Raw genomic sequence first — 27,065 nt, forward strand, 5'->3', positions numbered from 1 at the left:
AATATGTCTGTGTATTCGTGTCTCTGTCTTTGCATTTCGGTGGTGGGTGGGTTACATTAAACTTGTAATAATGTATTTGATGTAATGATAAAGTGTTGCTTAGGGTGACGTCATGGTCGTTGTTTCGAATGTCGGGAGCTAGCGCTGGGTGGGAGGCCGCGCGCATCGGAGGGGACAGATTACTTGTACATTTCTGAAGACCAAGGTCGTCGACAGCCCTCGAGACTTTGTATTTCAGGTATTTGTTTTGAACTAACTTAGTTGTGAAAGAAGGCTAGTTTGCGTACGCCGTTTTAAACCGACCAGGACTGTGACGGGATGCGCACCGTTTTGGGCTAGCCGATTATCTGGGCTAGCTAACGTTAGCCAGCTAGTGTTCGGTCGTTTTGGAAAAAACAAAGTGTGGTTGCGCTTGGTAACCACCCGTGGTTTGGCATTAGCTTGTTTTTCTCTGTGATGGTATTTTGGCAAGCTGGTTCTGTGCCACTTTATTATCACATTGTAGTGTCAGTCACAACAAGTCGAGCAGCTAGCCAGTGGGCTAACGGCGTTAACGCGACACTTGGCTTTGAGTCGAGCAGAGGACGCGATTGTTTTCGGCTGCGGACAAACTAAACCTGGCTGACAACCAGCTCTACTCTGTGTTAACCAGCCCGCTCCTCAGCGAGCAAGCGAGTTTTAGATGGACGGCTAATAACGCGTCTTTTGTTTGATTTCTCATGCTCAGACTTGTGCAGACATTTCTGCGCCTTGTTCCTTTTGTTTGAAAGTTTGCTGGTCCCGGATCAAAACATCTCGCTGCGAGCTATGTAGGCAATGTATAACATAACAAGCAGTCGTCTAACGTCAACGTTACTAAATATGTAAATGTGGCAAATAACAGTGACTGTCCATGGTGGTTGAAACCCCTTGACTTCTAATGCTAGCTTTCCACGTAGTTTTGGACAGTTCTACGATGACCTGACTGAGTCCAGGGGATGACCTGACTGAGTAGTAATGTCTGAGTCCAGGGGATGACCTGACTGAGTAGTAATGACTGAGTCCAGGGGATGAGCTGACTGAGTAGTAATGACTCCAGAGGATGACCTGACTGAGTAGTAATGACTCCAGAGGATGACCTGACTGAGTAGTAATGACTCCAGAGGATGACCTGACTGAGTAGTATTGACTGAGTAGTAATGACTCCAGGGGGATGACCTGACTGAGTAGTAATGACTCCAGGGGAGACTTTCCTCATGCATGTTTCACGTTGCACTCAAAGGGCAAGTGACGATTTCAAGTGATCATCTTTCTTTACAGTTTTGACAACCCCGTTGAGAGCATTCTAACGACACTGTTTTTCTTTGAGCCTTTTGTGAAGAAAGTGTTGTGAATTCCAATCCCAGTTTAGTGTGGCAAAGTCCAATCCTGCTTATATGGCATTGTGATGATGGTAGATGGGAGAACGCCCACATTTGGATGGTTTTTATCCCGTTCCAAAAAAAAGTGACATTGTAATTTGGCAATAACCCTCTATACATATTCACAGCACCCAGACATGTTTATTTTTACACCAGTAAGAAAGAAAACTATCACGCACCAATGCTTGATTGATTGATGCCAGTCTCTCGAAGCTCTTTTAGCCAATGTGTAATGTAATCAAATGGGCACTAATGATAGTTTTTACTAACTCTTCCAACCCCGATTTTCAGGTATATCCTCTCCCATCCCCTTTACCCCCCCCTCAATGTCAGAGAGCATGGCTCAGGAGACCAATCAGACACAGGTGCCAATGCTTTGCACTATGGGATGCGGTTTCTATGGTAACCCTCGCACCAACGGCATGTGCTCGGTCTGCTACAAGGAACACCTGCAGAGACAACAGGGAGGGGGGCGATCCAGCCCCCCGGGAGAGAAAGGTAGGAAGAGGGGTGACCTACAAAAAAAAGAAGGGGGGGCGGGGTGTAATGGGTATGGGCTTGTTAAGAGGTAACGAAGCTATGAACACGGTTGAGAGGTGACCCAAAAAGGAGCTGGGTGTGGTACAGGGGTACGTGAATCTACTGAAGGCGGCTGGAGAAAACCAGTGACTGATTTATGCACTGACTCGTAACGCATCTGTTCAAGGTAGTCGAATGAAGGCACTGAGTATATCATGTGACATCAAACTAAAATGGAAGGAGTCTCAGACAGTATGTCTGTCCTTTGATTTTACTCGAACCGTTCATCCGATTGACTTCACACGTATTGCCGGGGGCTCAAGTAGGTGCAGTGCAGAGTGTAAAGTCGGTCAGATGATCGGTTCTCGAAAACGCCGCAAGCAGCGGTACCGGGGGCCAAGCAATCGGCCTGTTTTGAACGGGCCACTGCACTAGTTATAATGAAATATATGTGCAAGGTCATCCATGTTCAGGGCCATGAGCGTAGCTGCTGACTTGTGTGGGATATTAAAATGTGTGTTGCATCTTATTCCACACAGCTGCTACATCGCCTGTAGGGTCCCCGGGAGCAGCTTGTGTGTCTGTGGAGAGCACGTCGTCGGAACCCAGCACAGAGGGGGTGGGAACCCCACCAAAGGAAAGGACGCCCAGGTATGTTGATGTGTGTTCTGTCCTCCAAATAGTGTTAAGCACATACTAAATCCTTACAGCAAGTATTAACTGTTCTGTGTGAGCGTGTAGTGTGTAAAAAATAATCTGCATGTTAAATGAGAATCACTCGTGCCCCATTCAAGCCATACTGATGCCCCAAGCCATGACATGTGTCGTATCTATTGTCTGCTATAATCTCACGTTGCCAGATGTATCTCCACACTGTGTTTTAGCGCAGGAGAAATGTCTGGCACAACGGCATTATCATTGCGTACGAGCACCTTGCAAAATAGTGTTGGGGGAGGAATGTTTGCTTCATGAGCGTGTAGCTTGCTAGCTCAAAGACTTGTTGTCCATTCCAGAGACAGGGATTTTTAAAACGGTAATAAAAAAACCGGCTGGAAGGTGAGAATGCAGACTGAAATATTCATGCAGTCAACATCCTGTGAGTGAGCGAGTTGTGTTTTTCAGGCTGCAGCTCTCTCAATCCACAGGGGAACTGCAAAACAGTCAAAAAGAATCCTCAAAAGCAGACAAATATGTATTTAACCTCTTAACACTTTCAGTGCCCAGCACATTTAGTGCTTGAATGCCCACCATCTACTTCAATGTTAGCATTAATATCGCCTAATCTATGTTTTAAATTATGGCTATGTGTCTAATCTGCCTGTCGCTTATCAATGACTCATTTCCAGTCAACATTGTCGAAGCGGATTGTTTTTTTATCAGTTCATTTCCGTTTTATAGCATTTTGAAAAGCCCTCGTTTTCAAGAAGAAAAAAAAATATTCCATGATAATCGCCCTGTACTGTAATATTCTAGAACGTTGTAATTTTTCGGCCTATTTATGAATCGTTTTCAAATAAACGCTAGATTATCGATAGTATATGTGTACGTGTGCACGCTGGTGCCGCAAGCTGAACATCGATTCTCTCAGTTCCTGATCGCTCTTACAGTCAAACAGCCATATCAACATATAGAGGAAAAGCTTATATCTCAGTGAAAACGGGTCTGATTATCCTAAGACTGGTAAAATAGATTCCTTACCTGAGATCAGATGGTATCCAAATGGATTATTCCAATTCCTGAACGCCATTCCAAAAATCGATCCTTTTATTGATCCAACGTGTATACTGTAAAACACATATTACACGCTGTGCTGAGGGTCCAGAATGAATCTGATCGGCTCCGGTTACATGCGTGAGAAGTAAAATGTGGATTCCGGAGTTTTTTTTTCTCATCCATTTTCATTGAGTCCAATCCAAAAGGGTGCATTACCATCTGGGAGACATAGGGGGCGCTTTTTTCACATCTGAGCGCCTGGCGGGGCAGGGTTACCAATGGTAGACTCGGTTGATTTCAGATCGCTAATAAAAAAATAAAACGAGAATTCTCATGATGGGCATTCAACCCGCGGGCTGATAACCCGAGATATCTCGTGATGGGCATTCAAAGTGTTAACAGGCACCCTGAAAAGTGGCCTTTTTTAACTTGAACTTGAGGACTGCATAACATTCTGAAGTTACTAATGCAAAAAAGGAAAATCTCTTTTAGTGCTAATGAAATAGAGTAACAGAGGTCTGAACTTGAGTTGAACTTGTGTACTCACAATTTTCTTTAGTGGTTGCAACATTCCATATTCCAATATTTCAGCATAGAGGTATGAGCTTATGTAGTACAGGTCCAAATTTTATAAAAATCCGCTCAGAAATGAGTCTTTGAGAGATTAGGCCGTAAGGTGAAGGCTGTATCGTTTCATCCTGTCCCCACCACTGCGGACTACTCAATTTTCACTCTGGGTGAAAGATATATTGGTGTAGATTTAGGAATAAAAAGTTCTCCATTTACAATCCTGCCTGTTTTGCGCAGTCATAATTAAAAAGTCGGGACTAGATCTTTCCTCGCGAACGGATACTTGGTCACCACAGAGTTTTATTTGACGTAATTGGTCCGCATTCGGTCACGTATCTTGCGCTCGACCAATAGCAGCTCTTTGTTGCAAGGATACGGCCGTCTGGTGACAACAAATTACATCCACAGAGTAACGTTACGGACGAAAATGGACAAAAAACACCTTCTAAAGTTTGCAAAAAGGTTTCTAAACAATGTTATATGCATCTCACGTCCGTTCAGAAAGAAATTTTACACAGACACGGTGGGATAGATATAGAAACTGTGTCGAACGGTGGCTTAACCTACCAGGCCTGAATCATACCATTGCGGAGACATACAAACATTGTTTAGAGATCGATTTGTGTCATAAATGTCATGATATATATCTGTATATCTGTATGTTGTGTATGTCATAAATGTCATGATGAATTAAAAATGGGGGACCCTGATGTAAACAAGACGAAAGTTTCTCTCTGGTCTGCATCCCCTTAACAATTGTGTGTATTGAGCCATACTGCACCTTATATGACACTGTGAATACTGTGAATATATTTTTCAGTTAGTTAGATAGTAAATTATATTGACCTATTTGTTTACACTGCTTGTGTTGTTTTTACTACCTGTACCCCCCCCCCCCTTCCCCCATGCTGCTATGATGCCTGAATTTCCCCAAGGGGATCAATAAAGGAATATCTTATCTTATCTTATCTTATACTGTATTGTACCCATTCTGCAATCTGTTAATAAAGTTTTCAATCAATCAAGATGTGGATACACTATTTGATGCTGTGCTGAGACAGTTTAGCTGTGTTTTTGTTTACATAACTAGCATTCTAGTTTTCTTCAGATGATTCTGTAATTTTGCAACCGTGGGTCTCACAGGGTACTTTTAACCCTGTGAGGCCCAAATAAAAAAGACATTAGTAACTTCAGAGGGTGAGACCTATAAACACATGAAGGGTGCCGTGACTGAAAAAAAAGGTTGAGAAACGCTGGTATATGGTGTGGCTCTTTGTGGTACCACAGTATTTTTTGTGGCTCTTAGTCTCTGACTGGTTGGCCACCCCTGCACTAGACTATTGCCTGAGCATTTGTTGATATCAGTAGCTAGCCAGCTAGATAACGTTAGACTATGCCTCATGTATTAAACTAAAAGTGAATAGTTGACCGGGTCATTTTGTTTAAACAGTAACATTAGCTAGGTAGCTAACGTTAGCTCACGGAGCTGCTCATGCACTAGACCAGGGGTGGCCAACCTTTTTTGAACCAAGATCTACTTTTTTATTTACCACCTAGCCCGAGAGCTACCAGCCAAAATTGTATATTGTAAGCAGTCATTTGAGGCTTTATAAAAGCAGCATAATGAACACAAATCTGTCAGTGTCGAGTCCGACCTCATCTTAAATAACAAACAGCATTGCTTATTGTAGTTAGTTTTTTTTTTTTTTTTTTATAATCAAATTTTATTAATCAAGATCTACTTGAAATCAGCCCACGATCTACCTGTCGATCGCGATCGACTGGTTGGGCACCACTGCACTAGACTATTGCCGGAGCTTGTTGACATGAGGGGTCTGGGAGGGGGAGGGGCAGTGTGCTGCAGCAGCAGCAGCAGAGTGTGCCTGAGAGAGAAGTCAGCGAGTGAGAACTCTGCTGAGAATTGGATCATGTTTTCGATCGGTTTTCACGACCGGTGAAAATAAAACATCGGAATTCACCAATCTCATATTTATACTGAATATCGGCCGATACCGATCGCTGGCCGATCGATCGGGGCATCCCTAGTAGAGCTATATCTATATTCTATATTATAGCTATGGATACAATACTATCATTTGACCGTAACTATCTTCTGTCCAAGATGCAAAAAAGAATAAGAAATGTCATACGTTCGCGCGTTATGCCGTGGTGAATATAAGTATAATTTCGGAAAGATCCGCGCTAATTCCTGGGAGGCTGGTTATAGGGCGCAAGGTGAATTCTACTAAAAGCATTGGCGTTTCGTCCCTGGACACGCTACTATTTCCAAATCAAATGTATATAATAGGTATTATGTTTCATCATGAATGCATGAAGGGGGGGGGGGGGGGGGGTCGTTTCTGATGCTTTGATTGCCAGTAACTGCATTCGTTATTACCACAACACACGCCGGATCAGCTGGATCGGTATGAAAACATTGTTGGATCAAGCTGAAATTGACATCAGATAGTCCTTACCTGTGGTCGGGGCTATTCCAAAAAGAATATTCCAATTGTTTGATCGCCATCTGGGCCCTGTTCCTCGTACCTGGCTAACTGAGTTAGCCGGATAATTTTGAGGATAACTTGACATAAGCCAGATCTTTCGGTTCCCCGACGCGCGATTGTCTAAATCACTATGGCAACAGATCAGAAAGTTTGAACCTGGTCCAGCGCAGGGTTTAGTTCAGAGTTAGCTGGATAACCTGGCCACGCCCTCGCAAAAAGAAATGCCAGCTCCCTTCCTCACAGTCTAGATCCCATTATAGTATACCATTCTGAATTATGTTTTTGTGCTTCGTTTTTCTAGAGGGGGCTTTTCAAATGTAAAATAATAGACCTAAAATGCTGATAATAAATCATATTCAGCCTATGGATTTACTTTGTCCTAAATAATGCACATCATAGTTATACGGATACGGCGCTCGCGAGTCGCGACACACACTATGTGGTTATTTTAATAACGGAGCATTACAAATGTGAATCCCGCAGGGATATTTTTTATGAATGAAACCTATCGGGCGTTTGGCTCTGATTCGTTTCATATTCTCCGCTGTGGATGTATTTGCTTAACGGAGCGCCCGGATTGTGTTTCATTCAAGCATAAATTGAAGCGTCTTTATGCGTGGATTGTGGATGTGAATTACGACGAATCTGAATTTGTGAATTGTATCACTGTCACTCACACGTTATTGTGATATTGTAACTGGGATTATGCGCTGTTTGACGGATTTGATGACATGGACGTGACTTCAGAAAATGAATGAGCAATTGCAAGCCTTTGACGTTTTGATGAATGAATTTGAGAAAATGCATTTATCTGTTCAAGCACTGTTATCTGATGATGAACAAGAGGTTGATGAACATGACTGGTGTCACTGGTATCAATTCAATGCATGTATGGATGATGTCCGAAACAGATTAAAACCTGATTAATAGTGAAACTGTATAGATCCAAGCCTCTCTGACATGTTATTTCGGGGGTTGCGCCTTAAACTTTGGGAACCATGTATTTATATAGTACATGATACCTAAGCACATACAGTATAGATATCCTCATAAGCATTCATTCCTATCAATTAGATATACTCTTTGGGCTTGTTTTTGTATCTACTTATTCTGAAAGAGTTGAACTAATTATTTTCGCTGGCAAGATCTCATTCGATTATTCATTCCATTAACACATTCGGGACGGGCCACATATATATCCGTGTTTCGAATCCATGCTTAAGGGACCAACCACGGATATCTCCGTGGCAAGGTTGTTTTGGCTTTTATTCCATTTTAATAACCTATTCAAGGTCGCCGAGCTGCACTGCAGATGTACCCTACTCTTTGAATTCGAAAAAGTGCATTACCGGCCAGATCCTCTTAGGGGCGCTGTATCGATAATGCAGTGTTCCCTGTGGCAGAATTTTTTTTCTGGATTTCCAATGTAGTTTTCTACTCGCCTGAAGCGATCGCTATTGCCTGTTGCACGGAATACGTTTTGGATCGCGGATTTCACGATGCAGTAAAGGAATTTATCATCAGCCAATGGACATATCGATCTACCAGATGGCGATCGATAACTGGGAAATGGTGTGGGGGATCCAACCGGCTCATGGTAAGATCTTTTTCACGTAAATTACATGCTGATCAGAGCTTGTTATGATACTCAACCAGCCGATCAGCGTATGTAGCTACTGAGACGAACACGGTTATTGGTAATCAATAATCAGAAACGACGCCCCCCCCCCCCCCCCCCCCCTTCCATGCATTCATGCTTGAGGATCGTACCGATCATATGCAGTTTGAGTTTTAACTGTAGCTTCTGTATAACCGAAATGCCATTGGATATAACGTTAGTAGCTATTAGCCCTTTATCCAGCCTTCCAGGAAATATACTAGACCAAATCCCGTATAACGCTTATATTCACAGCGCTATAAAATGAGAACGTATTGATGAAAAAATTATTTCTTTAATTTTGAAGGGACGGTTTATGGACTCAATTGACAATGAGAATGGACAGATAGCAATACTATAAAGTATAGATTTAGCTCTACAAACAGCCCCACGGACTGCAAGTCTGTTTACATATGTGTGTGACACAGTGATTTTAGACGCATCTAAATGGCCGCCAATGTGTTAAGGCTACTGCCAGCAGGCACATTTAAAGAAATATAATCTGATTGATTGGGGTAATGAGGGACTTAAAATTATTATGCATTTAACTTGTCAGCGAGGCTATTGAGCCGTACTGTATTGTACCCATTCTGCAATCTGTTAATAAAGTTTTCAATCAATCAATCAAGCAATGCGTTAGAAACAGGGAAAGCCTGGATTCAAACATCGGTTTAATTGAATCTGGCTTTTTTCTTTTTCTCCTGTTTTTCTGTGTTTTTCTCCCATCCCAATTTAGTCATGCCAATTCCACCCTCCCCTTCCTGTGCTCGCATGTGCCCCCCACTGGTCGGTCTAGGGAGGGTTGATAGTCACATGTCCCCTCCGATACATGCAGAGTCAGCCAGCTACTTCTTTTCGCCTGCCAGCACGGACTCTCATTGGTGAGGTGTAACGTGTGGGAGGCTCACACTACCCTCACCATCTCCCTTCCTCGCTGTGCAGGCGCCCTGACCGACCTGTACGAGTCGCTGTTTACAACGACCAGATTACCACCTGCCGGCTTCCTTCCCGCTGACTCTGCCAATTGAGCCAGTATGACGGCCGGCCAAGCCGGAGGCAACGCTGACAGCCGGATTCGATACCAGTGTCTCACGCGTTGGTGACGAGCGCTTAGTCCGCTGCGCCACCCAGCTGCCCACTCTAATGGAACTTTTGATCGACTTAGTTGAACCAGGTACAGGGAATAGGGCCCTCATGTCCATCTGGTCCATAATACATCACAACACATGCATCGATTGTCCCGAAGACGATTCAATGCGATCGAGTGAAGCCCTAGGCTTCCCTGTACTAAAAAACTGCGCCCGGAGTGGTTTAAACGTAACACCCGGTCTGGAACAGGGTTTACTGCACTCTCGATACTGCCATCTGGCCGGTACTGCACCCTCGGGGTCCCAGTATGCCTTTTAACGGCAACATACATGTCTGTGACATTGAATAGATTATTAAAATCGAAAAAAAGGAAAAACAATCCAAAAACATATATACGTTTTTCGATTTAGTGCTTGCGTGCCACCACCCACTTCAATGATAGCGCTCTCATATTTGCGAACGCATAAACTACATCTTAAATTATGGCTGTGTCTAATCTGGCCGTCCTTTATCAATGACTTGTTTGCAGTCAACATTGTCGAAACGGATTGTTTTTTAATCGGTTCATTTACGTTTTATACCATTTTGAAAAATGCTCGTTTTTTGAAAGTTTCAGGAAAATATAAAGATTCTGTGATAAACACCCTTTACTGGAATATTCTGGAATACACAAAAAACGTTGTCATTTTTCGGCCTAGTTGTGAATCGTTTTCAAATAAACGCTAGATTATCGATAGTATGTGTACTTATGCACGCTATAGAAGCGGGCTGAAAAATCGATTATCTCATTTCCTGATCAGCACACACACGCACACACACACACACATAGGGCACACGTTGATATCTCTGTGAAAAAAGCTCTGATTATCCTAAGACTGGTCAAAATAGATTCCTTACCTCAGATCCAAATCAAAAAAGATAATTCCAATTCTTCCAACGCTGTTCTGGGGCTCGGCAATGAATCCAATCGTCTCGAGTGACTTGTCTGAGAGGTAAAAAGAGAAAGCAGGATTTTTTTTTCATGCGTTTCATTCAATCCATTCCAAAGGGGTGCAGTACCACAGGGAGAGACGATAGGGTGCGGTATTTTCCCAATGGAGCTCAGAGAGAGTTTGCACCACTAACGTGAGGCTAGATTGATGAAATATGAATTCAAATCGCTAATAATTAATTTTTTTAAACGAGATCTCTCGCCGTTGGCAATGAATGGTCGGCATGAACAAACGAGTTATCTCGTCGTTGGCATTGAAAGTGTTAACACATTGATCGCCAAACACGGCGTAAGTCGTTATTGCCCGCCATGCGTTGAACGCCAACAACGGCGTCAATCGTTTTTGGGATCAATATTGATTTTTTTCGCCATGGCATTCATAATTCATCCAACCTCCCTCCGGACTGCAGCGGCACCCTGTCTGAGATTGCAACGCCTCAATACCGCCGCCGCCTGGTGGATGGTCGGGCGAGAGTTACACTCTCGCCAAAACCGGAAGTGGCGATCGGTGCGTCGAGGAAATCCCTCCGGCAGTCATATCTTGTTACGTGGATCCAGACAAACACTCTAGTGCATTTGGATCGCTTTCGAAATGCAATAATCGATATGATTTCGGCGTTTATTACGCCATACAAACCGGAAATGGATGTAGGAGATCGACGTCAAATAATTGGGATCTTTTTCCTCCAGTCTCATCGGCGAACGGTAAGAGGAATATAGCGTTATTTTCAGCCCGATTGTTTATTCATTTCACTGCAAACCATTGCTCAACATATCAACCCATACTAAATAAAGCCGTTACTGACGATCAAGGAATTATAAACGACCCCCCCCCCCCTTTCCTTCACGCATTATGAAGCATAATGTATACCAATCATATACATTTGAATTGTTTAACCCATTCTCTGCCGGGCTTATATCCATCCTAAACCATCCTCTGCCAGCGCTATTTGTCTATGGAGATGTTCACCTTCTTTGCAGGGCTATAACTTTTTTAATTGTATTGCTAAATTGACATTACTATGGCCCATTCAACATCAATTATCTATTGTTCAGGATGTAGGAACGTTTTACTTTTTCATTCACACATTCATACTAAAATACCGTCTAGAGTATAAATATGTTTTTATTGTTTTCTGCAGTATTTCATAGAACGTGGGATATAGGCATAAATGCATATATTAGATGATCAAATGCAGTTTGATACCGATCAACGTTATATTAAAAATTTCAACTGTACATGGTCCTAAACGTCATGACTGGTCATCTGCGGGTGAACGGAGGGGGGGGGGGGGGGGGGGGTCGTTTATAATTCAATGACCGACATTAAATGATTTATGTAGTATGGGTGATATATTGATCAGAGCAGTTTGTATCGAAAATGGTAAAGAAAAACGCTGAAACTCACCCCAGTCTCCTCGTAGCATTGGGCGATCACACTGGGGCAAAAAGATCGCTATTATGGGATGTTACCCCCCCCCCCCTCCCCCAGGGGTGCATAGCTAGCTATATTGTCCTAGTCACTAGGACCTAGTGTGTGTGGGGGAGGAAGAGGTGAGGGTAACACAAGCATTCTGAAAGCTAACATACTTTAAACATCACTATGAACTAGCAGAGCTACATAAACATCACTGTAAACAATAAAACTAGATGGCATACAGATGAGAAGCACGTTCAGTCACAGACTCACACCCCCCCGACACTCAACTAACCGCCTCGACCAGTCGTTCATACCAGCGGCCATCAGGCTCCACAACAGTGGCCAGGGACTGCTGCCAGACATCCAACTACAACTACTAGGAACCTAAAAAGGACAATAACACCACCGTATGCATACTGCACCTTATGTGAATACTGTATATTTCAGTTAAGTTAGTTAATTATATTGACTTGTTATATTGTTTACACTGTTTGTTTTGACCACCTGTACCTCCCCACCCCCTCCCCATGCTGCTATGCCTGAATTTCCCCAAGGGGATCAATAAAAGGAATATCTTATCTTATCTGAAGAAAACTAAAATGCTAGTTATGTAAACAAAAACACAGCTCAGCACAGCATCAAATAGTGTATCCACATCTTGATTGATTGAAAACTTTTAACAGATTGCAGAATGGGTACAATACAGTACGGCTCAATACACACTAGGGGTGTAACGGTACACAAAAACCAAGGTTCGGTATGTACCTCGGTTTTGAAGTCACGGTTCGGTACGGGTTTTCGGTACAGTGGGGGGAAGTTTGGCTTTCCATGTTCCACTCAGGGGTGATGTAGTGTGCAGTAACTAATTGTACTTGTAGGGCTGTCAACAAATATTCTATATTGAAATTATCGACTTGTAAAGAAAAAATAAATAATAGTAATTATATTAGATTGTGAAAAAAACAGCCCCCGGTGGGCGGTCGTTAGTGGTTAACATACCGTTGTATTCGTTCGGTACTAGGGATGGGTACCTTTCACATTTGAACCGGTACCTGTGAATCGATACCGGTACCCAACGGTACCTTTTTTCGGTACTTTAGTCTCAAGAAATTTAATTTACCTACCTCAGTCGTAAAAAAAAAATCCAAACTTCAAATAACTACAATTTCGACAGTTTTCGGCTTGTCATTGCTCCGACTGCTTTGTTGTTGAATCAAGTCAAATCCTAGGTACGCATATATTGTGCGTGTGAACGTTGACATGAAAAAAAAAAAGTAAAAAAAAAAAGTAAAAAAAAAATTAATAAAAAATATTGTTATTTTTTTTATTTTATTTTTTTGGTTTCTCACTTGATTCGATACTCGGTAGTACCGACGTGTTTCGGTTCGGTACCCATCCCTATTCGGTACACAGCCGTTCGGTACGGTAAGGTACACACTGAAACAGTTCGGGTCGGATACGTGTACCTTTACACCCCTAATACACACAATTGTTAAGGGAATGCAGACCAGAGAGAGACTTTCGTCTTGTTTACATCAGGGTCCCCCATTTTTTATTCATCATGACATTTATGACATACACGACATACAGATATACAGATATATATCATGACATTTATGACACAAATCGATCTCTAAACAATGTTTGTATGTCTCCGCAATGGTATGATTATGGCCTGGTAGGTTAAGCCACCGTTCGACGCAGTTTCTATATCTATCCCACCGTGTGTAAAATCTTGTACACGTTCTTTCTGAACGGACGTGAGATGCATATAACATTGTTTAGAAACCTTTTTGCGAACTTTAGAAGGTGTTTTTTGTCCATTTTCGTCCATAACGTTACTCTGTGGATGTCATTTGTTGTCGCCTGTTGGCCGTATCCTCGCAACAAAGAGAACTGCTATTGGTCGAGCGCAAGATACGTGACCGAACTCGCATCAATTGACCAAGTATCCGTTTGCGAGGAAAGATCTAGTCCCGACTTTAAAATTATGATTGCGCAAAATGGGCAGGATTGTAAATGGAGAATTTTTTATTCCTAAGTCTACACCAATAGATCTTTAGCCCAGAGTGAAAATTGTGTAGTCTGCCAAGGCGAGAATCGTTTTCTAGCTACTTCTCAGCCTTCACTGTACGTCTTAGATGTCAGAATAAAACCGACGCCAAGAAAAAAGGCTTTCCAAAATCCATTTCCTCACTACAGTGCATTCTGAAGTCTGATTCACTTCCTGTTTTCGCTTGTCAACTTTCACCTATTCTACCTCCCTTATCCGCACCCCCCCACGTGGGGTATCGTTGGAAACCTACACTCGTTGGCTACAACGCTGACCAATCATTTTCACCATCTGCTGATTGGCAGTTCTGGAGTGTCTGGAGTCTGGGGTGGTCATCTGACTAAAAAGACGCTCGCCTGAGTCCTGACATATCGTCATGTAACTCGAGAACCGAGGCACGGATTTGGTCGAGTGGGGTGGCATTCAAACGGCAACAAATAGATCTTTCGAATGGTATATTATATGTTCTGCGAAAAATGCAGCCTGAGCCGCTAGACACTCGCTAAGTGCCGTGACTTGCGCACAAGTGCTTGTGAGCACGTATATGTCCGGGTGCATGTTATGTGGTTAAAACTATGAAAGGACATACAATGGGGGAAATAAGTATTGAACACATCAGCATTTTGTCCCGTAAATATATTTCCAATGTGGCCATTCGAGTGAAATTTTCACCAGACTTTGGTATTAACTCAGGGAATCCAGACAAAAAATCTAAACATTAAAGTCCATACATACATTTTTCATTTCAACCTTTATTTAAAATCGTAAGCATCTGAGGTTTCCCTCATTTACAGAAACGACGATTGTACAGTACATAATAAAAACAATATTCACAGAAATTTAAACACCAGAGTAAAACAAATTAAAAACGTTTAAAAATAATTTTAAAATATCAACTAAAACAGTTAAAATAAAGTTATGTGTAATAAAGTGGAATGACATAGGAAAAAGGTATTGAACACACTAACTGAAATGTATTCAATACTTAGTGGAGAAGCCTTTGTTTGTAATGACAGCTCCAAGGATGCTTTCTGTATGATGTAACTAATCACCTGCAGTATTCAGGTGTGATTTTGGCCCATTCCTCTACACCGGTTGTCTTTAAATCTTGAATATTGCGGAGGGGCCTCTTGTGAATCTGGATCTTCAGATGCTTCCACAAATGTTCAATTGGGTTTAAGTCAGGTGATTGACTGGGCCATTCCAACAAGTTGATTTTCTTTCTCTGAAATCAACTGCAAGTTTCCTTTGCTGTATGCTTTGGATTGTTGCCACGGTGGAAGGTCCACCCACGTGTCATCCTCAGCATCCTGGTGGATGGCAGCAGGTTCATCTCAAGAATCTCTCTGTACATGGCTCCATTCATTGTTCCTTCAATGATATGAAGTCTGCCAGGAGAGGAGAAGCAGCCCCACACCATGATACTTCCACCTCCAAACTTCACTGTTGGTAGTGTTATTCGGGTAATGTGCACTGCCATTTCTCCTCCAAACAAAAACATGGTGTGTTGTGTGACAGCCAGAAAGTAACATTTTGGTCTCATCTGACCAGAGTACATGCTCCCAGTAATTCACTGGCTTGTCCAAATGTTGTTAGGCAAACTTTAAACAAGCTTCAACATGTCTTTTTTTCAGTAGTAGAGTCTTGCGGGCTGAGCGTGCACACCGAGGCCATGGCGGTGGAATGCATTGCCTATGGTCCTTTCTGTCACAGTTGTACCTGCTGCCTCCAAGTCTTTCTAGAGCTCTTTCCTAGTGGTCCATGCTCTGGCTAGTCTTCTTTTTTTTTTTTTTTTGGTCTTTTTCCCCCTCCATTTTCCTCCGATTTTCTTCCGTCCCAATGTTAGTCGTTATGCCAATTCCCAATCCCCTTCCTGGTCGCTGCGCACTTACCCCCCACAGTCGGTCTGGGAGAGTGGAGGCTATCACGTGCTTCCTCCGACACACGTCCAGCCAATCAACCGCTTCTTTTCACCTGGCAGCGCGGATTCTCATTGAGAGGGCGTAGCGTGTGGAAGGATCACACTATCCCACTCAAGTCCTATCCGCGCTTAGCAGGCGCCCCGACCGAACTGTAGGAGTCGCTGTTTACAACGACCCGGACCCACCCCGCCAGCTTCTCCCACCCTCTAATACTGCCAATTGTATTAGTGTGAACGGCCAGCCAAGCTGGTGACAACCCCGGAGCTGTGAGCTGGATTCAAACAGGCGAATCTAGCCGCTCCGGGGTTTGGTGACGAACGCAATCTCCATTACGCCACCTGACCGCCCCCTCTGGCTACTCTTCTAAGTATCCTTCTGACTCCCTGATCAGAAATGTTGCGAGGATCACCTGTGCATGGCCGGTTGATGATGGAGTGATGTTGCTTCCACTTATGGATAATGCCCCCAATGGTGCTTATTGGAAGATTCTGAAGTTGTGAAATACGTCTTTAGCCAATTCTATTTTCATGATTTGCAACAATCTGATCGTGAAGGTCTTGAGAGCTCTTTGCTTTTACCCATCATTTGATGTTTCTTGTGTGGCACCTTGGTAACACAAAAAAACATATATCTAGCGTTTGGCTGCGTTTCCTGGGATTACACAGAATCGCTCTGGAACTATAAAACGGAAATGTATTGATGAACATTTTCTTTTTTTTGCATGTTGACCGGAAGAAACTCACTGACAATCCATAGCTATAATATTTAATATAGGTTTAGCACTGCAAAACACCGGCATTTATCTCATTGAACAGAGCGTTGGCACTGACGGCCCACAGTGCCTCCTGCTGAACGGCACTTGATGTGTTAGGCTATGTGTCCACAGCGGATGTTTTATGAGTTGTCAGCTCCTTTCTGTCATTCATTTATATGCTGGAGAAGCGTCAGGCGCGCTCCTCTTCCCAGATCTGAAGTAAAAGTAGGGAGCTCAAATATTAAACGGTGTATCACTGTCCAAATACTGATGAAATACTGTATGGCACATGGTAAGCATGCAGTAGAGATACTGTTACATTTATCATGCTAATTCCTAGAGATACACTGATACTTGTATTGGATAACGGTCTGATACCAGGCTAAAACAAAGTCTGTTGAGAGAATTTCCTCAATACTAAAACCTATTATCAGGAGGAATGTGGAAGATGCCAGAAATCGAAGTGAGAAGATGTCTGCATTTTTTATACAGAAATATGTCTCTATTCATGAGTTCAGACTTACACAAGACACCGGGATACGGTTAAGTGTATTCATTAGGAAGGTAAGAGGTAGAGCTAAAAATGTCACTGTAGGTGCCAGGATACTGGCTGTTTGGCGTGAATGCACTAGGAGAGTGTAGTTGTCATCTCCGGAGCCTCAGGAGAGACCAAGGCTGAGGCCATGAGTAGGAAAGGGGCCTCCCATTCGCCTGCAGGGAAGGGGAGCGTCTCCCTGGCCTCGCGCCCATCTCACGGGGAGGACTGATCTAGTGTTGGGCCAGATTATACTGGCCTCCCATGGCCGTCAGTGCGACGGGTTCCCGGGATGTGTAGTCCTGGGAAGAGAGGGCTTTTAACTAGGATGCGGCATAAATGAATAGAATGGAGCTTCTTAGACGAGGTGCAAGCATGGTGTAATCAAGTGAGTTGACTTCAGGTGTGTGTGTCTATCAGGCATGCGATTGATGGGTGGATGCATTTCAGCTTTTGATTTAGCTAGCTATTTATAACCACAAGCTAAAGCTACACGCAAACGATATCTAATGTTACCTGGGTCCCAGTTTAAGTCATTACAGTAACGTTAACGTTAGTAAACAACCATGTACATTTTTATGTTGAAATAAAATTCTGCACAGTGCCATCCTCAGTAATGTGGGATTAGGGGGAATCCGGTAGTGGAGATTTTGAAGGAAGCTCTGTAACGTTAGGCACACTTGAATGCGGAGAGGAAGAGGGCTGCGGTCCGTTATGCAGTCGAAGACGGAGCAACTTTCTGCTCTTAAATTTATTCCATGCATGTTCAAGTGTTCCATCACATTCGCTGTGTTGCCGGTCTTGGCAACAATGTCCTTTTTTGCTTATATTGCATCAAGCCTAATAAAATGGAGCCACACCTTTGATCTCTTCTTAGACATGTTTGCAACATGTGACACACAGTCACACACTGTAGTCGAGCCTCTCAAAATACACACATACACAAGCCCCATCTCTCTGAGCGTAGCGTAGTTTTGTCCTGCATGCCTCTACGACGTGTAACGTTAAGACAGTCAATCACCAGCATTATTAGATCTTGGTACAAGCATGCTACATGCTTATTAACTCATTGACACTGATGAGATTTACTCCTTAGGTATCAATATTTATGATTGTATCCAATCGGTCGTTGCCATAAAAGTTTGGAAGTTCTGTATGCAGTACTCCGTATCGAGTTCATTTCACATAATGCGTATCGACAGTGAAAGATGTATATGTGCGTCTCTGCTGATTTCTGTGAGAATGGTTTCTTGCTTGTCTTAATTGGCGTTTTATTTGTGTCGTCAGTCCCAGCTCCCCCAGCCCAGTAACCCAGCAGATGACGGCCATGAGCATCTCCCAGGAAGCCGGAGCCGTAGACTCTGATCGAGCCGAGGCTGAGGAGGACGAGGAGGAGGGCACATCCAAAAACACAGGTCCGTCTGAACTCGTCTGGCCTAGAGGTCACACGAGGCAAACGCATCATATTCACTGTGCACCTGCCTCCCAAGACCTGCTTTAGAGTGGCTGTCATGTCAGTACTAACATGGAAATAAGCCTACTTTTTATTTTATATAGATTATTTATTTAATTAATAAAAATTTTAAAAAAACTTGTGAAATACATTTTATTTTCTTATTTAAGATTTCCATCTTAATTTAGTTAGTTTGGGTTTTAATATTTTTTACCTTAAGTGTGTAACACCTCAAAATGTGGCTTTTTTGTTGTAAGAATTGGACCTAATGCGGTCATTATAGGTATCTCAACAGTATGATGCTGGCACATATTCTCATCTCAATAGAAATCATTTGGAATCTGTCTGGCAGTTAGTTCCGAGTGTCTTCACATTTTAGAGGCTTTTTTCCATTGATTACTTTCAAGTAATCATTGACTGTCTTTCAAGATGCTTTCAAGATTGCTCTATCATCGCCCAACAAACGCATGGATTTTCTGATGTAAACGTACTGGCACACACACTCGCATAACGTTACATACACACCAGTGGCGGTTGCTGACCAAATTTCTTGGTGAAGCACAAAATTATTATATTGAAAGAGAGAGAGCGAGATAGATGGAGAGAGAGAGAGAGAGAGAGAGGGAGCATGAGAGACAGGGAGAGAGAAAGAGAGAGAGAGAAAGAGATATATCACGCCACTCACTCATATCAGACGTCACCTCACTGCACTTATGTGTATCATGTATGTCATAATAAACCTCTTGAATCTTGACTTGCCATATTCAATCAGTTTCAGTAACTACAGAACAGTACATTAGACTCACTTGTTGTTTGGTTGCGCATCAGGTTGGAACGAGCCTCGAGCCGTCGTGTTAACCCTTTGAGAAGCTTTTGTCAGCAACACCGGCAGGGCTTGATAAAGTGTATGTCCAGACTCCATATAAATCCAAATCCAACACTGTCAGTAATGTACAGTATCTCGTGCTGATCTCTCCAACTCCTGAGAATACACTTCTTATATCTTGTTATTACCGAACCACGAGCCTAGCTAAGCTGACGCACGGAATCGAAACTACTACACTTGACTGACTGGCGCCGCCCCACAGTTCCGCGTAGCAATCAACAGTATGCAACTGCAGAGCCGCAGAACTGGCACCATTCTCTGATTGGATTTCAAGGCTGTCAATCATTAAATCCCCGTTTGTGAATGGCAAGAGCAATATTGCACAGACCGGGCTTAGATGACGTTAATAGCCTATTTTGATTGGCTATTATATTCATAAGGTCAGCCCGTGCAGGGAAAGTTGCACCTGAGTGATTGACAGCTAGCCATTACTAACTGCAGGCCTGATCAGAGAGCTCAGAGCTGTTTGAAGAAAAAAAATGCACTGGAATTTTCTTTTATAGAGGAAAACATTTCCAATAAAAAAATTATAATAATAATAAAAAAAAAAATATATATATATATATATATATGTAAATTAATAATAATTTGAATTATGAGTGAATTTGTGCTTCACGTGTTGTCATGGAATAACCTCCACTGATACACACACACACCAACACCACCCGCACAGCATTCCACAGACACAGCTCTACTCCCCATACACCTGATATGGTGTTTAGACATGGTTATGTTCATCATTTCCTGATATCGGGGAAACAAATTCCTTGACATTCTGTATTTGTTTGATGTTCATTAGCTAAATGACTAAATGTAAATATAATTATTTAACTGGAATTACAAGATTCCATTTGTGATTTTAACTAAATGAAAAATACAAGGCTCTATCATGTTGTTTTGTTTGACCTGTTTTAGTGACGTTTAACAGTTTATTCTTATTTGCTGAGTTAAGGATAAGTGACTCATGCTTGTTGTGTCGCACCAGGGCCTGTGGGGGAGGCTGCACAGTCTTCTTCTGACGGAGACCAGACCCCTGATAAAAACAAGAAGAAGAACCGCTGCTTCACCTGCCGGAAGAAAGTGGGGCTCACTGGTACGGAAGAGAAGGTTTCTTTTAGCTGTGAACTCTTGTTGGATAAGATACGATAGTAGTTATATAAGATACATTTAACATCAAGTAGTTCCATCTAGGCTTCATACGCGTTTGATCCTTACCCACAAATGTTAAATGTAGAAACTGTAATGCCGTCAAACGGCGACCTCTAGGCAAAAGAGCCCTGCTTGGTATTGCACTTTGTTTACTTTTTCTGTTTTGGTCTGACTTGTGGATTGTAGTTTAGCAACTTATTATACTGTGGATTTCTCCAGACCTCTTGGCAGAGCCTGATGTGTGGCCAGCATTGGCAACCCATCCCCTGTCCCCACTCAACCCACATATCGGACAAAAACGGAAACAAAGCGCAATACCAAGAGGGGCTCTTTTGCCTAAAGGTTGTTGTTTGATCACATTACAGATTCTACCCTTTTAACACTTTGAGTGCCAACGACGAGATTTCTCGTTATTTCATGCCAACCGTTGAGTGCCAGAGAGACGAGAGATCTCGTTTTTGATAGTTTTTTTTTTTATTAGCGATTTCCATTCATATTTCATCAATCTAGCCTCACGTTACCACTCAAACTCTCTCTGAGCTCCATTGGGAAAATACCGCCCCCTATCGTCTCTCCGGATGGTACTGCACCCCATTGGATTGAATGAAACGCATGGAGAAAAAAAAGTCCTGCTTCCACATTTTACTTGTCAGACAAGTAACCTGAGACGATCAAAGTCATCGCCGACCACCAGAACAGCCGATAATGTGTGTTTCCAGTACCCAGCGTTGGATCAATAAACACGATCGATATTTGGAATGGCGATCAGGAATTGGAATAATCTTTTTGGAGAACATCTGATCTGAGGTAAGGAATCTATTTTACCAGTCTTGGGATAATCAGAACTTTTTTCACAGATATATCAACGTGGGCCCTATGTATGTGTGTGTGTGTGCTGATTAGGAAATGAGAATCGATTTTTCAGCCCGCTTCCCTAGCGTGCATAAGTACACATATACTATCGATAATCTAGCGTTTATTTGAAAACGATTCATAAATAGGCTGAAATAAATGACAATGTTTTTTGTGTATTCCAGTATATTCCAGTAAAGGGTGATTATCACAGAATCTTCTGACATTTTCTGAAACTTTCAAGAAACAAGCGTTTTTCAAAATGGTATAAAATGGAAATTAACCGATTATTAAAAAAAAAATCTGTTTCGACAATGTTGACTGCAAACAAGTCATTGATGAGCGACGGCCATATTATACACATAGCCATAATTTAAGATATAGTTTATGCGTTCGCAAATATGAGAGCTCTATCATTGAAGTGGCACGCAACGGGGTTCCGGGGCACCGAACCCGTGGCACTCAAAGTGTTAAGCTGAAAAACAGGACAAATTGTATTGTGGTATGAATTAAACACATATTTGTGCATTGTTCATGCTTTTAATGTTCGGTCAGTATTTATTACCGCAGGCCTCATTGTAACCTATATATCCCAGCAGCACCCTCTCCCTAATCCATGGTTTGGTACATGGTAGTCCACCACCACCACTACCTATACCCAACTTTGGTGTAAAGAGCAACATACTGCAGGCTAGTGGTGCATTTCACGGTCCAAGGCATTTCACAGTGTACTGCTGGCTTGCACTCCAGTGCTGAACTGGCCAGCCTCAAAACAGCCTCCTGGAGCCTTGTGCCTACTCTCTACTTTAACAGACCAGTTAGTGCACATTTAAGCTAAGCGGTCCAGAACCTTGGCTCAATTAATAGCTAACAGCAGTTACTTTTTGGGACTTAGCCTGTTTACTGTTTTTCTCTCTCATTTCCACCCACTGTACCTTTCATTTGAAGAACACTGTTAACTATTAAATTGTATAAGAAATGGACAAGCTCTGATTGTTATTGTCGAGTTAACCTTGTTTTTTCCCCTCTCCTTATCTTAGGTTTTGACTGTCGCTGTGGTAACCTCTTCTGTGCCATTCACCGCTACTCTGACAAACACGACTGTCCCTATGACTACCGGGGCGCGGCCGCCGCCCGCATACGCAAGGAGAACCCCATTGTGGTGGCAGAGAAGATTCAGAAGTTATGAGGACTTTGGTGCATTAAAAAGTCTCTCTGGCACGGTGTGAATTTGGAACAATGACAACTTGGATGATAATACCAGATAGAATGGGCTTCATTTGTTCACAGTAGTCTACGATGGGTGGGGTGGAGGTGGTCACAGCCCCCCTGTCCAGACGCTCACTTCATCAGCATCTCCCTCTCTCTCCTCCGGTGACTGTTTTGAGACTGAATGTGTGTGTGCGAACGAAAATGTGTGTTTGTGTGCATATGCAGGAGTCAGGGAGAGAGCAGTGGGGGGTTTGGTGGGCATTAGTCTTGGTGTGGGGAGGGAAGACTTTTAATTTTACCCCTTTTTATTGTTTCTGAACTTGGGGGGAACTTGTGGGTTTATTTTTATACAATCCCAGCAAGGTAGTTAAAACGAGATGGGGGGGGGGGGTAAGCTGTTTAAGAGCTGGCCACGACCCAGATAAGGACGGAGAGTGGTCAAGAAGGACAGCTAGCAAAGCTAAAGATCCTCACTGGGAGTTACCATGTGTCGGCAAGATCTATTGAGGTCTTGAGAATATAAATTATGATCCCAGATGTAAAAAAATTATGTCCAGTTCTTGTCGAATGAGACTTATTTTCACTCTCTCTTCCTCCTTATTCTGTGGTTCGCAACATGTTGGACTCCCCCAGTCCCTGCATTTTCCAGAAACGTTTCTCTTTGATATACTGACTTATCATGATGTTGAGTGCATGAACAGTTTATTTGAGTGGGTGAGTTGGGGTGGGATGGGACAGGGGAATATCGAGAGCCTTGACTTAACTGAGTGATTGAATTATGTATTTTTTGTTTTTGTTTTAATGAACGTATGACATCAGAAGATCTATATTAATATATTGTAGTTAGCTTGAATTGTGTGATTGCATTCTATTTATTTTTTTATCATTTGGTTGGTCTGTGCTGGAGGATTGGCAGCATGTGTCGGCAAAATCGTTAACGATTTGTGCTTAATACCTTCTTTCAATTATATTTAAGTAATTCCATCTTGATTATGTAACCATTTGAAGAAGAAAAAAAATATACAAGCTCTGATATACGATGGAGTAGAGTCCGGTTAATCCGTTATGATAATAAGATTGTGCAGTAAAATGTCCATGATATTGGATTTGAAAACGTTTAAGCACAACTAAATGAAGTGTCAACTGCAGAGCACAAAATAATGTGCTACACACACCTACTCGGTTTTGTTCAGCATCTGGGTCATTTCTAGTCCATAGTTGATCTCCGTACCGCAGGCATTCTCAAACTTTTGTCTGCTCGATTGATTGATTGGATTTTTATTTTTTTTAGCAGGGAGTCGCACGGGGTGAAGCTCATGTTTTTTTATAACCACCAGCAGACCACTGACACATGCTGAATGAAAACTGAAATGGGTCGCAATTACTCTACATGGTGACACACACAGACACACACTTTCCCTCTTGGCTGAAGTGAATATTGTTGCAATACTTCAGTGTTGCGTGCTGTGCTTTTATGATGCGCTCAAAATCAGAAGAGTCCTTGCTATGAAGAATGCTACTAGCCAGCTACTTCTAGGAAGATCCAATTTGCATGCGTGTGTGTGCGCGCGCGCGGTCAGACATAAACGACTTGTAATCGACTGCATAGTTTGAAAAACGAAGCAAGAATGTTTTAAAAGACACTACAGTAGCACAATACATGCATGGCTGGAACCTTGGCTGACTGAGGTTCAAGTTAACGGGACTCTACTGTATTTTTCAAATGTAAATACCATGTGGCTCCTACTCATATAGTATAATCTTATGTAGATTGTCGCCAGGTTATAGAGTTGGGGGATGGAGGGCGGGGACAAGGTCAAAATAGTAGTACATGTATAAAAGTGCTTTTCATAACTACCCAAAAGAGGAGAAAAAAAGAAAGTGCCATAGACGGCACTGATCGGTTTTCCTTTTTTTTTTTTTTTTTTTTTCTTCCTTTCATTCATTTGCAGGTTATTCCTGCTCCATGAAGTAGGGGTGGATTATTAGTCAAAGCAGAAAAGTGTTATTGGCTTACTGAACACCACTGATGTTGTCATGCAAGATTGGTCTAAGCTCCTTCCAAGTGAGCACGTATTCAGCAACTCTGCCCTAAAACACAACTACTCGTAATATTGTCCAAAGTATTGACGGGTAACTGGTGTTTGACTTGGGACGGGCCCGATGTTACTCACCCTGTGACTTTGTAATGGACAGAGTTGGTCAGATCATTAACAAGTCCCTAACCAAGGCTATTTTTTATTTAACCTTGCTAGATTACACAGGATCCCAACCCATGCCTTTTGGACTTGTTGGACTATTAATAACAGGGTGATAATGTTGCTGAAAATGCTTTGTCCCACCAGAAATGTACAAGGAGATCCCGTTTGAGGGGCTGCATCCAGGCTACGAATCATCCATGTAACCTTTCCTTGAACCTGATCTTGAAATACCTCCTGAACGAGGCGGAGCAAAGGTTACAAGGAATGGGCAGAGTGTGGATTTGATCTACAGTCAAAACACCCGGGTTTGATCTGAGTGAGCCCTCTTCTAAATACAGTATATATATATATATACGGTAACCTGTTTTCCTGGCCTGTATTCAGCCACAGTTCCTGTGATCTGCGAATTGAAAAGTCTTGATCACAAGTCCCTTTTAAAAGAAAGTCTTAGGAAAGGACAGGATCGGTCTAAGTGGCTCAGTGACTTGGCATGCAAACACCATGACTGCCTATTACCTGGGATCAGTCCAACACCCAAAGCTCACTGAGCTAGAAAGAGATGGAGTCCTGTGGGTCCTCATTTGAATCAGTTACGGTCCCTTAGCTCTCATGCATCACTTGAAAAGAAAAATATTGGGATGGATGGGATGTGTGATGATGCATTGGGAGAGTGCTCTTTGTAATGAGGGATAACGTTACTTGTGATTAGACCAGCCCCCTCTATTATTTCCCCTTTCTGAGTTCTACCTTGCTTGCTGTTTGGGGTTTCATTTCAAAACATTGTGTGTCCCCTCCCTCCTACAAAATACCCTTGTTCACTTTGCTTCACAAATGTTTACTGGGCATGTCAGCGCCTCCTAGTTTCCACCTTGAAGCCCAAGGCTTCACTTTCAGGTCTGTGTGAAGGGATTTGGACAAGGGAGGGCTCTCGGGAGGGAGGACGAGTTTTGGAATGGAACGTGGGCCGCAATGCATCAGCCTTGTCCTTCTAAAGACGAAGGAACTCAAATTAGTCCGTCATTCATTCTTTGGATGATTGTGTTCTAACGTGGAACTTCGGAGGTCGTCATGGTTTACACTTGTTGCCGTTTTCTATTGACTGCTCATATATTCAAAATGTGAGCGGTTTGAATGTAAACCACCACAGCTCATACAGTGTAGCGCAGTGTCATGCTTACTAAACTATAATTAGCTCTGATGTTGGCCGTTTTTAGGGGGGGAGATTCAAGATTTAGTGTTTCATGGTGAAAGATTTGACACCAGCAATTCAGGCATCTGTACCTAGACCAGTCATAGACATGAATACATATAGTTCCCCTTTTTCTGTTGCTTTCATGAAAATGTGATGTATTCAACCCTATCTTTAGCACAAGTTAACATAATTTATTGTCTACACATCAAGCAAGGTTTTTGGTTGATGGTAAGATGATGATGAACCAGCTAACAATGAGTGACTGAATCTGGTTAATCTTCTCGTGCAGCATAACTGGTTAATCTGTGAATGGCAATAATCATGAATTTGTTCATTCTATCTTTGATGAACAGTTTGGGGGAAAGGACACCAAAGGAGTTCTAGAATGTCATCAGATTTCATTTCTGTGCTGCAGGAAGTCACTCCAGTCCCCCAGAAATACCACCAGATATGTTTTTTTCTTTTTCAAATTTCTTTTTTCTTTTAAAGTTTAGGATTGTATGATGTGTAAGAGTAAGTATAAAACAATAAAATCACAAAGTTTATTTTAAATTTACACTTGTCTTTTGTATTGTTTTCACAACCCTTGTCTTTTGCTTTTTACCTGATAGTCTATCGTAAATGGTCTTTGAATTAAAAGAGATTATTCTCAATGAAAAAAGACAGCCAGATATGTGTTCTGCTGGCAACAGCATTGCTTCTTTCTGCAGCTGTACATCTGCACACAGTAGGCCTACTGCTTTGTACTTATGTCTTTTTCTCTGACTCAGCAAAATGCCATAGACAAAAATAATGGCCCTACACAATGTCACCAAATGTTTAGCTGGAATGCTTGCTGGCTGTAACGGGAATATACCATGAGGGCTGTTTCACCCCGTTGAGCTGAACACCTACATTACACTTCAATTCAATTCCCTGACATGTCGTCGTCCACTGGCCTAGCAAGACCCTTCTACTGTTTTTATGTGAAGGAGAAAAAGCATGTTCGGT

The 27,065-nt window shown here is 42.4% G+C and overlaps 1 protein-coding gene across 1 annotated transcript; it reads left to right on the forward strand.

The window, feature by feature from the left end:
• The first annotated feature begins 133 nt into the window (after positions 1 to 133).
• On the forward strand, positions 134 to 26,622 carry LOC311222923 (AN1-type zinc finger protein 5). The gene is made up of 6 exons (XM_084307589.1): positions 134 to 238; positions 1,692 to 1,898; positions 2,459 to 2,570; positions 18,418 to 18,545; positions 20,455 to 20,562; positions 22,511 to 26,622. Exons 2-6 carry the CDS (start codon positions 1,727 to 1,729, stop codon positions 22,657 to 22,659), a joined length of 669 nt encoding a protein of 222 aa, XP_084163715.1. The 5' UTR covers positions 134 to 238; positions 1,692 to 1,726; the 3' UTR covers positions 22,660 to 26,622.
• Positions 26,623 to 27,065: the final 443 nt, after the last annotated feature.

Source organism: Notolepis coatsorum, assembly GCF_963971535.1.
Source record: "Notolepis coatsorum genome assembly, chromosome: 2".
Taxonomy (NCBI): domain Eukaryota; kingdom Metazoa; phylum Chordata; class Actinopteri; order Aulopiformes; family Paralepididae; genus Notolepis; species Notolepis coatsorum.

Coding starts and splice junctions, on each gene's coding strand:
- LOC311222923 (XM_084307589.1), top strand. CDS start 1,727: ATGTCAGAGAGCATGGCTCAGGAGACCAATCAGACACAGGTGCCAATG. Junction 1,899..2,458: donor CAGCCCCCCGGGAGAGAAAG/GTAGGAAGAGGG, acceptor TATTCCACACAG/CTGCTACATCGCCTGTAGGG. Junction 20,563..22,510: donor GAAGAAAGTGGGGCTCACTG/GTACGGAAGAGA, acceptor TCCTTATCTTAG/GTTTTGACTGTCGCTGTGGT.